This window comes from Marmota flaviventris, chromosome 5 (genome assembly GCF_047511675.1).
Source record: "Marmota flaviventris isolate mMarFla1 chromosome 5, mMarFla1.hap1, whole genome shotgun sequence".
NCBI classification, from domain to species: domain Eukaryota; kingdom Metazoa; phylum Chordata; class Mammalia; order Rodentia; family Sciuridae; genus Marmota; species Marmota flaviventris.
In genome coordinates, this window is record NC_092502.1 from 33,352,397 (window position 1) to 33,369,802 (window position 17,406).

General features: G+C 47.3%; 1 protein-coding gene across 2 annotated transcripts in view; it reads right to left on the minus strand.

Moving 5' to 3' along the window:
- LOC114103834 (solute carrier family 22 member 4) overlaps positions 1-3,186 on the minus strand; it is a 50,254-nt gene extending 47,068 nt beyond the window's left edge. For both annotated transcript variants that reach the window (XM_071611823.1, XM_027949679.2), the window contains exon 1: positions 2,614-3,186. In XM_071611823.1, the coding sequence (XP_071467924.1) occupies positions 2,614-2,968 (355 nt within the window). In that variant the 5' untranslated portion in view covers positions 2,969-3,186. The remainder of the gene's footprint in view (positions 1-2,613) is intronic.
- Positions 3,187-17,406: the final 14,220 nt, after the last annotated feature.

Here is a 17,406-nt window from a genome sequence, read left to right on the forward strand (position 1 = left end):
GAAGGGGATTGTGGGACTCCAGTCTCTTCCTCTTTCTCTTTGGTCTCCTCCAATAGGAAAGCAGCTTTGCTCTATTACACTGCCTCCCAGGACCCAAAAGCAATGGCACCAATCAATCACAGACTGGAACTTCTAAAACTAGGAGCTAAGTAAATTTTGTCTCTTTCTAAGTTGATTGTCTCAGGTATTTATTATTGCAATGGAAAACACATGTTCCCACCAGCAACACACAAGTCTTCCAATTTTTCCACGTGCTCACCAACATATGTTAATTTCTGTTTTTATTTTTGTTAGTGACCACCCAGAACTCCTTGTGCCAGCACCCCTCTGGGGAGAGCCACCCATATCATTCACCTTGGCACTTGCTTTTCTCCCCACTCCTCCTCCCAGCCACCAGTACCCATTTGCCTTTTATTTTACTCTCATCACTCAAAAAGCAAGCAAGGAAAGGAAAGGTTGATGAAAAACAATCTGATCTGGGAGCTGAGTGTGGTGCTGCACACCTATATCCCAGCTACTTAGAGGCAGATGCAGGAGAATTGCAAGTTTGAGGCCAGCCTGGGAAACTGAGTAAGATTCTGTCAAAAAAAAAAAAAAAAGTGTGGAGGGGGGGAAGAGCTGAGAATATAATTCAGTGGTAGATCAGTGGTACAGCTTTGCCTAGCATGCATGAGGCTTTGGGTTCAATCCCAAGCATCTCAAAAAAAAAAAAAAAAAAAGCAAAAGAAAAGCAGAGCAGATGATTGTGGTGCAACAGGTATGTGTATGAGGATGTGTATCCTTAGAGGTGTCTACAAACTTCTGAATAGGACACAACAGTGGTACCTATGGACTTGGAAGCCACTAGCTGCCTACCCTTCACATCCTGAGGTTCACAAAGCCAGTAAGGAAGGGGAGTTCAGTCCAGCTGCCTGGGAAGTCTGCAGCCAGTCGGTCCAGCCTCCATCTCAGCTGCTGAGAATACTTCCAGGAATTGAGGTGGGTTGAACTGGCTCCCAGCCTGAGATGTTCCTGAGCTGGGCTGTAGGTGGGGTAGGCAAGCATTAGGAGCCCTTGCTAGGGGGTAAAAGCCAGAGAAGCCATCTCAGGGCCCAAGGCAGGCATAGAGTTAATGCTGGGGGATTCAGAGGAGGTCCACAGGCTGGGTCACTTCCCACAGCTCCTGCAGATTCTATAGCCACCACTCCTAACTGACCACCATTCTCTTGCAGAGGTGACTTCCATAGCTTCCTCACAGGTCCTCTTGCTTTTCATAAAAGCTAGAGTAAGTTTTTTTTCCCCTAAAAATACAAATCTGGCCTTGCTACATTCTTGCCATCCTCAAAATAAAGTCAACTCTTCAGTATGCCTATGAACTGGATCTATGAGCATTTATAGCCTCCTGTGGTCCTCCGAACTATAACTACCCTCATCTATGGGAATTCCATTCCCCACATCTGCCATTATCTTTGCCTGGACAGGTCCTATTCAGATGTAGCTTAAATGTTATCATTCCTTCTTGGAGCATTTCCTCACTTTGTTATTCCACAGGAAAGGTTAATTTATTTACCCCAGGTCACACAGCAAGAAAGCCATGCTCCCAAACCCCATTGCTAACCAGGGTTGATGTTAGTCTTCTCTAACACAGCCAGTGCACCCAGTAGGCATCTGAGTTTTGAAGGCAGGACCCATGTCCCGGATATCTACACCCTGGGGCCCAGCACAGGGCCAGACTTATTATCTAGTGATTGCCACATTGTACTGAGGGAAAAGGATAACAGAGGCCATAGCAGAGACAACGGTTCCTTTTTTCTTGGGAGGAACATAAAGATGAAGTCTAGAAGCAGGGACTTCTACCAGCTTGATTAACAACCGGAAATTAGTCTGTGGGAACACTCTTCTCAGAAGGAGGGTATGACCTGATCTAGCATCTCCTGGTCCTCAATAGATGCACAGTAGGAAACACAGAGTGAGTGCATGTACATCCCGACTTCTGAAACTTACAGAACCTGCACCCAAACCACTTCTGATACTGAGGGGCTAGTGACAGAGGCTGGAGCCCCTGCCCACTAGCTGGCACTATTCGTAAGAATTCTCTGCGAGTCTATCCATGAGTGCCTTGAGGCTAGGGCTCTACCTCTTCTTGTTCCCTGTGCACAACCAGCATGCTCCCTTTGGAAGAAATTGGGGCCTCAGGATAGGAGCCCTTCTCTGTGTCTATGCCTGGACTCAGCAAAGTCCTCCACAACTCTGCTCTCACCTTTGTTAGGAAAGTAATATAGGCTGTAAATCAAGGCAGCCTGGAGCTGGGCCTCCCCAGAACAGTATTTAGGCTCTGAGGAAATAACTTCATTTGTTGTGAAACTTGGAAAGGAAAAGACAGTTAGTGACAACACTCCATTCTCTACCCTCTCGGTACTGGACAGAAACGCTTTAGGAATGAGCCTACAGTGAGTCTTGCTCCCTTGGATTGCGTACCTGTTGCTAGAAGCTTAAGCTAGTAGCATACCAGGCAGGTTTGAGGCAGAGGGGGCGCTGACTCAGGCATTGCCAGGGAGTCTCACGCGGGGCTGACGCAAATGGAGGATTGCTCCATTCCCAGTACCTAGGCCCCGGCGGGGGACTGCTACCCACCTCGGTCACGATGGTGGACAGGTAGACGTCCTGGCTGAATTCCCAGCCATCCAGGCAGCTCTCCTGCTCCAGCTGCTCCAGGTCCACGTCGCGTCCCGGTTCCAACCCCAGAGATGAAAAGTTGGCGATGGTGGCCAGTCGGTAGCGGCGGCAGCTGTGGGGCACCTCGTGATCCTCCTGCCGCACTAGCGGGATACTGTGGTTGCGCCACGCGCTGCTCAGATTCGCAGTGTCCGGCACACGGCAGTGGTGCTCCGGGGTACCCGCCAGGAACACGACTGACATACCGTTGAAGCCATTGGGGATGATGCTGGCACTGAGCAGGAAAAAGATGAGGCGCTGGAAGGGACCCCATTCGCCCAGGAAGGCGGTCACCTCCTCGTAGTCCCTCATGCTTCCCGCTGCTACGCAGCTTGCAACCTGGTGATGAGGACGTTCTCGGGACTGCCGCGCGTCCTAGGCCTTTCCTGTGGATGTCAGAACGTTCCGGGGCAGAGGACAGCTTGGGGAAACTGGGCTTCAGGCGTTGGAATGATCCCGGAGCCAGAAGAAGACTATGTCTCGGGACCACACCCCCATCCCCAGTTGCTGGAGGAGAGGGATGGGCTGCGGCCGGGCGGGGCTGGGGCGGGGCTCTTCGCTGACTCCGCCCCGCGCTGCGCGCCCTGGCTCGCCCAGAGGCAGCCTAGGGGCTTTGAAGCCAGGATCTGCGGTGTCGCCTGCAAGCTAGTGAGCGAGTGTAGCGCTGAGGCACCAGGTAGTGCTTGGCCAGCTCGGATCTCTGACTTCACGATCCCCAGTCCAACGTGGGAGGGCGGAACGGAAAGGGAGAGGCCAAAGCCTGGGAGCTAGGTCGACCCCAGGTTCTCTGTCGGCGTGGTGCCAGGCCTAGCCCGGGTCAGGAGTCCTTCTGCTGTCCCAGTGCAGAGTCTGGACTCGCGCGGGCGCGGACCAGAGACTTAGCGAAGTCTGTGCTCGCGGGAAACTTTTGCAGGCTGCAGGGGTGACAGGAGGGCGCGCTCTCCTCTGCCACCCGGCTCAAGTGGCTGGCATCAGCTGACGGAGAGCTCACTTTTCACGGGTCTTAGGAGGGCTAGAGTCAGTCGCCAACCGGTGGCGCCCAGAGAAGCGCCAGGAGCCTCACCTTGAAAAGGACTAACAGGCCCAGAGCCTGGGAGGGATGAACAAGGTCATGTTGGGTCAGAAATGCGCTCTGGACCAAAAGGGATGGGGATAAGGGCAGCAGGGTGGCCCTAGCGGTGTCCCTAAGTCCTTCTGCGGGCTTCTGTAGAAGACTTCAAGGCAGATTCTGACCCATTTCCAGAGCATAGTGATGGAGGCGTGGCTGTCACCACACCAGAGTTCCAATATTCATCCCCTTGGCTTGGCCCTGCCCATGCCCTCAGGTCCCCTTTTTGGGGCAGGCTTCCAGAACCTTCTAGGACTGGAAGGCCTTCTGTTTGTAGAATAGCCAGGCCCCATTCCACGAATTTAAGGAGGGAGGGAATGAAGAGGAGCTGGAGCTGGTTCGATTTGACGCCCAGACCTGGCAGAGTAACAAACTAGAAGCCACGGTCTTTTTTTGTTTGTTTATTTTTTTTTTCCCGTGAGGAGTGGGTTCTGCTCAATGCCCAGATCTATGATCTATGCATTTCAGCTGTTGTGTGAGATAGATAGTGAGATGGATAGCCTGAGCTGGAGTCTGAGCCCAGGGTTTCAAGAGGCAGATGAGATTGACAGGTGAAAGAGCTCACCTCTGGAGATTTTTGCAGCAATGGGTTTGCTTCCTTGGCCCCTGACTGAGAAGTTGAGGGACAATTCCGACTCTGTTTTGTAGCCTCAGATCTGACCCCTCCTCTTATACTGACATCCCACCACCTTGGAACCTCAGTTTCCCTATCTGCAATATTTAGACCATATGTCCTAATGTGCAAGATAACTGATTTATGCCTGTTAACTCAGTGAAATTATTAATAGATTCCATTTAATTTAAAAAGTATCCTTTGAGTAGTAAGCTGTTACCTTACTTAGCTAGGATTTCAGTCCTCCACCCCAAATTCAGATAATAAGGCAAAGCCTAAGAACTTATATGAGGTAGTTTATTTTGAGAAGTGATCCCTAGAAAATAAATCTGAGGAATTGGGTAAAGTGAATGTCAAAGGAGATAAAGCCAACAAAAAACTGTGAACTTGAGCTGATAGTTGGCAATGGCCGGGTGTAATAACAATGCTGTGTGGAAGAGCCCTCTTGAAGCCGGAACCTGAAAGACAAATTAGCAATACCAATTGTGACTTGCAATTTTTATATTGTGAACCAGGCATGGTGGTGCACCCCTGTTGTCCCAGCAACTCAGGAGGCTGAGGCAGGAGGATCACAAGTTCCAGGCCAGCCTCAGCAACTTAACAAAGCCCTAAGCAACTTAGTGAGATCCTGTCTCAAAAAATAAAAAGGACTGGGGATGTTGCTCAGTGGTAAAGCACCCCTGGGTTCACTCTTCATTACAAAAAAATTTATACACATAGATAGGTAGATAAATAGATATTGTGTTCATCTAGGATTTCTGCATTCTTTTTTTTGCAATTTTATGTTAAAATATTATTAATTAACTAATTAATTACTTTTGAGAGCAGGTTTTGCTATGTTTCCCTACTTGTCTTGAGCTCCTGGGCTTAAGTGATCCTTCCTTCCAAGTAACTGGGACTACAGGTGCATGGTTGAGTCTGGCTCAAATATTTACCTTTAATTACAGAATATCTTGGTGGCTCTTTTACCTTTTTCACCAGCAGAAGGCAAGTGCCTCTCTCTTTTCATTTGTCTCAGGTTTGTCTGAGCCTCATTGCTATGAGTGACCCAGGTTTCATTCCTCTGGGACCTTCTTTAGATTTTTGTTGTTGTTTGTTTGTTTGCAGTCCTCCTGCCTCAGTTTCCTGAGTAGCTGGGATTATAAGTGTGCAACCATGCCCAGCTCCACTGGGACTCCTAAAGAGCTATCTAGGATGAGGAGTCATTTATTTCCTAATTCTGTTCCATTCATCTACTCCCCTGTACTTCCAAGTTGCACACAAGTGGGACCTGAGATCTGAACAGGTTCCACTCAACTAACCTATTTGCCATTGTTCACAAGTACGTGTAAATCAAACTGTCTTGCCCCCTCTACAACATGAATGAACAAGTGCATCGCTTATAGCTTAGCCTGTTGGAAGGATTTTCCTTCACCAGTTTTCAGGGCTACATCCTAAATGGAGCTGTGTTGCAGTAACAGTAATCAATATAGGATTATGCTAACCTATTTGTGAGTCAGAGCTGAGTGTTTTTCCCTTCTTCAATTAGTTGCAGAGAACCTCCTAACGGGTTTGAGCTGAGACAGGTGTTAGTATAGCTGAGGTAGGTATCATGGCATCTGAGCCACCTGTTTTTGTTATAACACGCACCCTATTGACCTGTTTAGTCCTGATTTTGAATCTGCCGTTTCTGTTTATGGTGGATTGCTGATGAGCCTTCCTGATATAATAACTTGATAGAATCTAGCAATACCCAGATTATACTGGGCATCTCTGGTTACATAAACTTTTGATGCCCCATTGCCAGGTCCTGTTTTTATTGGAAACAAATAGCTGCTTTTCAAAGGTCAAGTAGCTGTCTGTTTCAAAGGTATGGTTTGTTTGTTTTTTGGTACAGGGGATTGAATCCAGGGGCACTCAACCACCGAGCTACATCCCTGACCCGTTTTAGTTTATATTTTGAGACAGAGTCTAAATTGCTAAGGATGGTTCTGAACTTGTGATCCTTCTGCCTCAGCCTCCCGAGTTGCTGGAATTACAGGTGTGTGCCACCATGCCCAGCTATTGGCATGGTTTTGTTCCAGAATTCTAGAGATCTGCACTGAAACTATTTTAGTAAAGCTTGTCAGAGACTCTATCTAGTGTCCTTGAATTTGCTGCATTATATGGACCAAATGGCAGGGAAGCCTGTACCAGAGTGGGACACATTGTAGAGCTTTCTCTTAACTCTGGGCTTCACTCAAAGTTGTGAGCCTTATGAAGAACTCAATAAGTAGTTGGAGCAGGAATTCACCAAGCACTATGTCCAAAGGGTAAGGCACAACAACTTGTCTTTATTTTCTAGGGGATACCCTAGTGTATTCCAGACTCCTGCATTCCTGACTTCACCAGTTTGTTCAAGATACTATGGGTTGGGAGAAGTGAATAGAGACATAGATGAAATAACATTGGCCTTGAGAGTGGATCTGGGGGCTTGGTTTGCTAGTTTGTCTATGTTTTTTCTTTTCTTTTTTGTAACAGAGATTGAACCCAGGGGTGCTTAACCACTGAGTCACATCCCCAGCCCTTTTTGTATTTTATTAGAGACAGGGTCTTGCTAAGTTGCTTAGGGCCTTACAAAGTTGCTGAGGCTGGCTTTGAATTGTGATCCTTCTGCCTCAGCTCCTGAGCTGCTGGGATTACAGGAATGCATCACTGCACTCAGCTGTTTTGTCTACTTTAATATATATCTAATTTTTCTAGAATAAAGAGGTAAGATAAAGCTTTACAAGTATGGGTTGTTCACACTTTCTGTCTCCATCCTCTGACATGTGTCTTACTAGGGCATCTAGAGTATGTGGTTATTCTTACTCACTAGGTCAAATTAGCATTATGTCATTAATATGGTGGACTACCACGGTGTCCACTGTGGACTATTGAGACAATCAAAGTCAACAAATACTGTGTCAGAGAGTGGCATTAACATAGTACAGAAGCAAGAGAATGAATGTGTATTGCCATTATTCTCACATAAAAACAAGCAACTTTTGAACCCTCTCTTAGCCTGTTTTTTTGCTGCTATAGCAGTACAACAGATTAAGTAATTTATAAAGAAAAGAAATTTATTTCTCTCACTTCTGGAGACTGGGAAGTAGACTATCAAGGTATTGTCATCTGGTAAGGGCCTCCTTACTGCATCAAAATAGGGCAGAGTGTGTCACCTGGGAGCACACGAGTGTGCATGGGCATGCTTTCTGCTATAACAAAGCTACTCCTTGTGGTTGGCAGTGAAAGGATTTAAGTCAAGGTTTCAATATAGTCATTTTGTTGGTTTTCCTACAGCTGTTAACTGATTAACTTCCCCTATCTCTTTCCCCCATTCTATGGTTTTGATCTTAAATGTTTTGAAAGGCTATATATTAAAAAAAAAAAAAAAAAAAGTCTTGGTGCCCAGTATGGCCCTATTGGGAGGTGGTGAAACTTTTAAGAAGTGGGCACTGATATGGGGTCTTTGGGTCACTGGAAACGTGCCCCCAAAGGAGATAATGGGATCCCTGTCCCTTTCTCTTTTGCTCCCTGGCTTCTGGTGTCAAAAACTTTGCTCTGCCATGCACTTCCACCGTGAGGTACCGCCTTGCTATAGGCCCCAAACAATGGATCCAATAGATCATGAGCAGGAACCTATGAAAAAAATAATTTTTTTCTCTACAAATTAATTGTCCTTAGGTCTTTTGTTATAGGGATGGAAAACTCCCTTTCACCCTTTGGCTTTTTTAAAAAAATTTTTTTTAGTTGTCAATGGACCTTTATTTTATTTATTGATACCTGGTGCTGAGAATCGAACCCAGTGCCTCACACATGCTACGCAAGCGCTCTGCCACTGAGCCACAACCCCAGCCCTCGCCCTTTGGCTTTTACAATTACATTTATGACATCTCAAAAGTCTTTTTTTTTTTTTTTTTCAAATCTGCCACTTGGTTCTTAGTAGGACAGAGAGTAATGTTAAGTGTTCTGCTGGCTGCTAAGTGTATCTATCCCAGTTATTCACTTAGGGGCCAGAATAATACCTTGTGGCTTTTCAGACTCATTGGACTTCTTTGCTCAATAATTTCATTTATTACCTGGCTTTCATGAACCCCCTTATTTATTTGTTTGTTTGTTTGTTTGTTTATTTACTGTGGCATGAGGATTGAACCCAGGGGCAGTCTCCCACTGAGCTAGGATCCCAGCCTTTTTTTTTATTTTTAGCCTCACTAAGTTGCTGAGGCTAACCTTGAACTTGAGATCCTCCTGCCTCAACTGTCTAAGTCACTAGGATTACAGGGATGTGTCACTTGGCAGAGCCACAATTTAATCGCCCACTAGCATGGATGCCACTTCCTGCTCTACCTCCACAGCCCTTGAAAGGTTTGATTCTTTTTCCTTTCTGCCCCCCTGCCCCCGCCAGATTTACTCTGATAAAAAGCTACAGATCCCTTATGGGAAACAACTGGAGAAATAATTATCATGCATACTTTTGGTGGTATTGAACTGTTCTTCCAGAAAGAGACTTGGCCTTCCCTTAAATCAGTAGGCTTTGAGCCTGAGAACTGACCTAGATCTGGGAAATTTATAAGGAAATACTATCTTCCGCGGTGGCAGCTATCATCTGCTTCTGTTCATGGCTCTTGATTTGGAGGGTCTGATTCTTATATAGTCAAGTGTTGCATGGTCATCTGCTAATGTGTTTAACTCTTGGGAAAACAGGCTGTTGCCACAAACAAACCCTATGAGTCAAAGCACTCTGGTTGCCACTTTGGTTTTGTGGTAATTACATCTACTCTACCTCTTTTGATTACCTTTTCAGTGTGTATGCTGTTTCCTTATAGATCAGGGACTATATTCCCCCATGTAGACTGTGCTGAGAACTAACCCTGGTTATTGATCTGGAGGTAATGAGGGGAGGTGGGGGAGAATCTTTAGGAGAATAAGCATCATCTTTAGGGCCACTTGTCTCAGGAGGCGTCTTGGCAGGGATTCCAGTCAAAGATTGACTCATTTCCTATCCAAAGGTGAGATCAGCTGCTTCTGTTGGCCTTGAAGATTTAGAACAACCCAGAAATTCAAAATTCTCACGTTAACCTCCCCATATGTCCCTATTCTGTGCTCTGGGGTTTCTATATTTCCTATTCAGGCCATATATTCATCATGGGAGAAACATCAAGGCCATGCACAGACTTTTTTTGTGTATTTCTCCTGCCCTTCCAATTACAATTTGCCCTGTGGCTACAGGAGATAAAGTTTCTTTTAAGCTGTCATGGAGGATCTGGCTCTCATAGTGGGCTTCAATTTGATAGTTGGTAATCTTGAGTCTGTCATTTATTTTCAAGATTTCTAAAGCAACTAACCAAAGCCACTCTACTTCCTCAATCCTTATGATCACCATTATTCTCATAGATTCTAAGTACCATAATCATGCCTTCTCTACTTTGCCACTTTGGCAATTTGGGGCCAGAAATTCTTTGTTGTGGGGGACCGTCCTGTGACCTTTAGTCTGTTCAGCAGCATTTCTTTCTCTTTTTTTTTAATATTTATTTTTTAGTTGTAGTTGGATACAATACCTTTATTTCACTAATTTATTTTTATGTGATGCTGAGGACTGAACCCAGGGTCTTACACGTGCAAGGTGAGCATCCTACAGCTGAACCTCAATCCTAGCCCCTCAGCAGCATTTCTGACCTCTATCCATTAGACTCCAGTAGCCTGCTCCCCACTCAGGATAATAATAATAATAATAATAATAATAATAATAATAATAATAATAATATCTCCAATGTACAATTTCTATGTTTTTAAGTGTCAGTTTAAAAATAAATTCAAGTTTATGGGAGCGGGGGTTGGCTCAGTGGCAGAGTACTCGCCTAGCATGCACGAGGCACTGGATTCGATCCTCAGCACCACATAAATGTAAAATAAAGGTATTGTGTCCAGGGGCTGGATTCACAATAGCAAGACTGTGGAACCAACCTAGATGCCCTTCAATAGACGAATGGATAAAAAAAATGTGGCATTTATACACAATGGAGTATTACTCTGCATTAAAAAATGACAAAATCATAGAATTTGCAGGGAAATGGATGGCATTAGAGCAGATTATGCTAAGTGAAGCTAGCCAATCCCTAAAAAACAAATGCCAAATGTCTTCTTTGATATAAGGAGAGTAACTAAGATCAGAGTAGGGTCGAAGAGCAGGAGAAGAAGATTAACATTTAACAGGGATGAGAGGTGGGAGGGAAAGGGAGAGAGAAGGGAAATTGCATGGTAATGGAAGGAGACCCTCAGGGTTATACAGTGGAGGGGGTAGAGAGAGAGGAGGGGAGGGGAGGGGAGGGGAGAGGTGGGGAGGGTGGAGGGTGGAGGATGGGAAAGGCAGCGGAGCAAACAGACACTAGTATGGCAATATGTAAATCAATGGATGTGTAACTGATGTGATTCTGCAATCTGTGTATGGGGTGAAGGTGGGAGTTCATAACCCACTTGAATCAAAGTGTGGAATATGATATGTCAAGAAATTTGTAATGTTTTGAACAACCAACAATAAAAAATTAAAAAAAGAAAAAAAAAATAAAGATATTGTGTCCAGGGGCTGGGATTGTGGTTCAGCGGTAGAGTGCTTGCCTAGCACCGGTGGGACCCAGGTTCGATCCTCAGCCACATAAAAAAAATAAAGGCATTGTGTTGTGTCCATCTACACCTAAAAAAATAAATATTTTTTAAAAAAGATATTGTGTCCACCTAAAAATAAAAAATAAATATTGGAAAAAAAAAGACCATAGAGTTTCAGATCAAGTAGCCATCTTCAAATTGTCTACTCCTTCAAAAATAAATTCAAGTTTAAAAGGGTCTCCAGACATTGCTAAATGCCCCCCTGGGGAGGAGGTAAAATGTTCACTGATTGAAAAATACTGAAACAAACCAATGCTTTACCTTCTGCTTGCATCTCATTCTAATCTGTCATGGATGAGAGTCTTGGGAAGTGCTACTCAGGGATGCCCGGGGTTATTGTCATTTCATTTACCAAAAGCAGTGAAGTCCTTGTCTCAGTTTGAAAGGTGAGTGCTCCAGTTCTAGAATCCCTTCCTTGCAGGCCTGCCTTCCAGGGCCACTCCTGATATCAACTGGATTATCCTGAAATCTCTCCTGAAAGCAGAGCCTGTGCCAAGGGTTGTTGAGCATGTGGTTTATCTGCGAACAGATCTAAGGGAACAGGAGTGAGTGACTGGGGAGAGCAAAGCAGGGAGGAAGGGAAGCGAGTTCGAGGGTGCAGTGTCAGGTTGTTCATAGCTGTAGGAAGCTAGAGGGTGGGTCTTAGAAATGGGTGCTTAAGGCTGGGATGTAGGGAACATTCATCCATAGGTTTCTTTCCCATGGGTTGAAGTTTGCCTCATCAGAGGTTAACTCACCCACACTTCCAGATGGCACATGTGTGAGAGCCTGGTGGGATTCTGTAGGTGTTCCATTCTTGCACATTCTAGAAGCCAGGAGCAGAGAGTGAGAAGCAAGCAATGAACTGAGTCATGCCACCCTGGAGAAGCTGGGTAAAAAATAGGCCTGGAGGATCTGAACCTGCAAGAATGAAAGTCACATATATGACCACAGAGGGTGCAGCTTGTGCTACCCTTTTGGGGTGCTCGCCAGGATCATAAGGAAGTCAGGACCACAGAAACCTTGTCTATAGGTTCACTCCTGATTCTGCTAGTTCTAGCCAAGGAGACCTGGAGCTAACAATGCAGGGCAGATGCATCCATGGGTACAGGAGCAATCCAATTCAGACAACTGCTCCTGTGGGCATTAAACCAGGGGTGGGGGAAAACATGAACTTGGAAAGATTGGCAGACATTATACCATGCTTGACCTTAAACATTCTTAGTTGTCTAATGGGTTTTGATTTAATTCTAATATGAATGAGAGTCAGAGCATCACCAGATAAGATATGTCTTCTATAAAGATCTCTCTGGTAGCCATATTGAGAATCCAAGGGAGGAACTAGAGTGGATATAGAGACATGAGGGAGGAGACTGTGTAGGCATCTAAATTGGTGATGATAGTGGTGGCCAAGAGATAGAAGGATTCTAGAACTTTTAAGGATAGGCAAGGATGGATTTTGGTGGCCCATTGGAGGCAGAGATGAGGGAGGGCAAGAAGCAGGGGAAATGTCTAATTTGGGGGGCACTGAGTGGGTGGGTGAGTGATGGGGATCTATTATCTGAGATGGAGGCATAGGAGGAGGAGTAGGTTATAGAGAAGGTGATGAAGTAGGTTTTAGATATTTTGAGTATGAAAATCTGAGACATCTGGGTGGACATGTCTAGTGAGAGTTCAGTCAGAAGTCTGAGTTGGAGATACACATTTGGAAGTAATCACAACTGCAGAGTTCCTGAATCCTGGGGCATGGACAATGTTATCAGAGAGTAGAGACAGGATTCTTGGTTGCAAACAGGCTCCCAGAACTGTCCTCTATGTCCCTCAACCGCAACTGGGATGCTGCATGTCAGGCAGGGATACGCAGAAATCTGCTGTAGAGGTGGCTCCAGGTGCAGGGAAGTAGGCAAACCAGGGTGCAGCCTTAGCAGAACAATTTGCTGAAGACTGGGTCTCGGGGGGAGAAGCTGCCCCGTGGCTCAACCAGGGTGGTCCCTGATTCCTGTCACCCCAGATCAAATCCAGTGGGGCTGAGGTGAGAGCATAAAAGTAAGGTCAGGACTGTTTGGAAGGGTCTAGCTACTGGGCAACCCAGTCAACCCAAGGATCTCGAGAATGAGCATCTGGAGAGGAATGAAGGAAGAAGGCCAGAGCCTTGGAGGCTGGTGCCCCAGGCTGGCAGGAGAGTGAACAGAAACGCTGAGAATCCTCATTACCTAGGAATACCGGGGCTGAGGCTGACACTTGCTGTGGGAGATGAGGCAGGCAAAGAGAGCCCTGAGGCTGGGAAGAGTCCACTCCAAGCTGTCTCTCGGCAGCTCCAGGAACCATAGAGGACCTCAGGAGCAAGTCCAGCAGGTGTGAGGTAGGCTCATTATTGCTGGAGTTGGTGATCAGGTGTTGAGGGCACCAGCCTGTGCACACTCAGACCAGAACCTCAAGGCTGCCTGAATGTCCCCAAAGGCCTGGGTGATAAAGGCTTGTTCCCTAGCCCTGGCACTATTGAGAGGTAATGACAACTAGTGGGCGGAAATTGGAAATGTGCCCTTGAAGAGGATACTGGGACCCAAACCCCTTCCTGTCTTGCTTTGCTTCCTTGATGCCATGAGGCCATGAGGCTTCCTCTACCATGTGCTCCTGCCACGACACACTGTGCCGCCACAGGCCCAAAGCAACAGGGCCAAGTAACTATGGGCTGAAACCTCTGAAACCATGAGCCAAAATAAACCATTCCTCCTTTTAGGTTGATTATCTCAGGTATTATTAGTAACATAGGCTTTTTGTGTCACCTTGACTCAGTCCAGCTTCTATGTTCCATGCCCCAGGGGCAGTTAGGAGCCCAGTCCTGTGTGAGGAGTCAGTGAGGCTGACCTCCACTGTGGGTTATTTGGTAACTACTAAGCAGAGACAAGCCTGTTCCTCTCTGGAGTGGCCCAGTCAGTGTCATTTGACCACTGTTAGGCCTGCAGCACTCTCCCAGGAAGACAGACTCAGGCAGTTGTCCTGGAACTTCCATCACAGTTATTATCCAATGGATTTCCCTTCCTCTGAGTCTGTGGCTGTACTCCAGCTTCCAGTGAAGATGTACCTATAGGCCAGCAAAATGCCGTGGAGAGCAGTGGAGTGTCCTTCCATCCATTTCTGCAGTTGGCAGTGAAGAAGCTGGAATGCGGCTTGCGGGCATCAGCCTTACAGCCTGGCGCTCCCAATCTGACCGGTAAGACAGACCTACTCACTGGCTGGTTAGTGAGGTTTCTGAGCACACATGGTCCTTCAGGATCATTGAGGTCTCTGGCAGCCTGTCCTGGGATTTCTAGTCTGTTTTAGAGCCACAAATGGACCCATGCCAGACACTAGATGAAGTCTAGTTCTGTCAGGGTCAAGATTTAGCTCCCCAGTTGTGGAAGAGGGACATAGGGGACAGTTTTTGCTTGTAACAGAGAACCCTCTACTACCCTCAAAACTATTGACACGTTCTACCTCCATTCAGAAGTGCTGAGAGAATAGTGTGAGAAATACAGATTAATGTAGCAAAGTGACAAGCTGGGAAGTTACCCAGAATTGTGAAAAGTCAGTCAGGAGTTGGCCTAGGACACAAAGACAAGAAGTTGTCTCCTTGGTGAACTGTTCAGGGCATCACCAGAGTGCAAATAGCTGGATAGGAGGAACTGGAAGTGAAGGGAGAGGCAGGTGCTCTCCAGGTGGGGCAGGGGGGCCCTCTGGACTCATAGACCAGACTTCTGGTCATAATGATGCAGATCACAACACTCCTACCCTCAATTCAGCTGATCACGGGCTGTGAGCTCAGGACCAAGCTAGTGCTCACTGAGAAGCTGGGGCCTTGGCCAGGAAGGGAGGGCTGGTGTGAAGCATCTGGGCTCCTCTTTTCTTTGGCTCTCTGGGAGTAATACAGCTTGTCTGTCACTCAGAGAACCAGAAGGAAGGACTGTTTTTGTTTCAACTTCCTGAGAGGGTCATGGAAGCCTGCAAGAGTGAGTTTGGTGGAGAGCTTGAAGCTGAACTTAGAGATCAGCACCACTGAATTATAGGGGACCTCAGCTAGGGGGTCAACAGAGATCAGCAGGGCTGGACTCCTGGGACTTTGTGAGCAGGGACTGGGAGGAGTTTAGACTTTGTGCGAAGGTCAGTGAGAAGCTATGGAAGCTTTAACAGACAGGAGTGTCATAGCACTACATTTACAGTACCTCTCTTTGCCATTCTGTGGATTGAGGGGCAGGGAGGAGACAGGGAGGCCAGGCACAGCTGTCACACTTCCCTAGCCAGGGGATGACGAGAGCTTGGACTGGTGGCCGAGGGAAGTGGGCTAGTTAGGAATTAGTGAGGGATGAACGCAGTTTCGCCTGCTAGCTGAGCTTCCTGCTTCCACCTTTGCCCTTTACCGTCTATTCTCTTCCTGCAGCCAGAGTGATTCTGGTTAAAACATAAGTCCAGGTCATGCCACTCCTCTGGCTTCCATCTCAGAGTAAAAGCCAAAGTCCTTACCAAGGCTGCCAGGGTCAGCATGGTTGTCCTTCCCACCCCCACGTCTCTCTGACCTTGTCTACCACTCTAGCTACTTCTGGCTGCTCTCGGAGCACAGCAAACACACACTTCCTTCCCCTGACCTGCCCAGGGCTTTTGCCTGGAATGCAGTTCCCCCTCACAGCCACACAGATGCACCCTCAGGAGCACTTAGGTCTCTGCTCAAATGTCACCTGATCTATGAGGTCTTTCCAGATTCCTTATATGAAGCAATCCCTTATTCTCTACTGTAACATCCTCTTTATTTCATGCACAGGCCTGCTTATAGTCTGTACTTATTTTTTTGTTTTCTTAAAAATGTTTTCCTAGTGTGTAACACAATGCCTGGCACATTGTAGGTTTTTAGTAAATATTTAATTGAGAGAGTTGAGGTTGAGGACACAGGAGAAAGGGAGCTGCCCTTGAAGACTAGCTTCCCCTGGAGGGCCGAGGCCATGTGCTTGCAGAAACCTGGAAGGGGAGGTGAGGAGGAAGATGGCAGGAGGCAAGGTGTGGGTGTAGGAGTGGAAGGGGAGGGGCAGAAGACGTGTGGAAGGGCACTACTGACTGCCTGGGGATAGGAGGTCTCAGGCTTTGCTCTTGGGGAGGGGACAGAGGAGTTAATCCTTGAAGAGTGAGTAGGAGTTGGCTTGATGAAGAAGAAGGAAGCAAAGCCTTTTGAACTTGAGAGATGGTCTGAGTGGTAGGAAAGGCAGATGGTTCGGAAATGGTGAACCATCGAAGGAGGCCAGAGAAAGCAGTCAGTGGCCTGAGGTCAGAGAGTCTTTAGATGCCAGGCCGGCACCCTGGGGACCATGGAAGGGTTGAAGCAAAAGAGTGAGAGATCCCTTCAGCTGCCCTAGAATGGGCCCTATCAATGCTTAGGAGGCAGAACCCCAGACACAGGGACAGGTAGGATGGGATAGTTTGGGTGGAGAAGAACAAGATGATGTCCAAGTCTCTGGTTCCAAGGCCCTTAAAGGCCCCTCCCCCAAGGAGGGGGGTAGGTGGGGGCAACAATAAATGGGTCTGAGCTAGGTAGGCTAGGTCCCTGAGTTGGAGGTCCTGGATCTGGCTACCTCTCGACTGGGACCATGGGCCACAGAGATCTGACTCACAAGGACCTATCTCAAGCTTTCCATGGTCCACCACAATTAGGACCATCTTGGGACTCTGCGCAGAGGTGGAGGACAGGGGACTGGTAAGAGACTAGGCCTTGAAGTTGGGAAGGGACAAATAAGTCTGGTAGCTCTGGGCCCCACTCCATCCTTTTACCTCCCACCAGGATGCCCCTGCAGGGCCTGTAGTCCTGCCAGGCTGGAGCTGTTGGCCTTGGAGGAGCGATGGTGGCTCAATTAGTTGTTAGTCCCAGGATTAAGGTGAGCACCAGGGGCTGGTGGGTCTGCCCTGGGGGTTTGCAAGTGGGGAGCTGAGTTTCTGGATGAGTGGTGGGAGATAGTGCCTGGGGCTCCCAGTACTTTCTTAACTGCTTCTACTTCTAGTGGATTCCCTGGATGCCAGTTGGCCTCCAGTTGGGCCTATGACCAGGTGGGGCTGAGACCAAGTCCAAGGGAGAGGCTGGGTGGGGAAAAAAGGGCATATTCTTCCAGGGTCCCGCCCTATGGGGGGGTGGCCGCAGGGAATGACTTAGTGAGTGTACAAGTGTCCAGGTGCAGGTGCACATGGGCCAGAAGCCAGGTGATGACTCAAAGTGCATGATAGAAGGGAAACAGGGCTAGGAAGGAGGAGCCCAGGTCGCTTGCAGAACCAGAGCCAAGAACTCCAGCTCCACTATCTTGGCCTCACTACTTTGGGGGCACCTGCCAAAGAA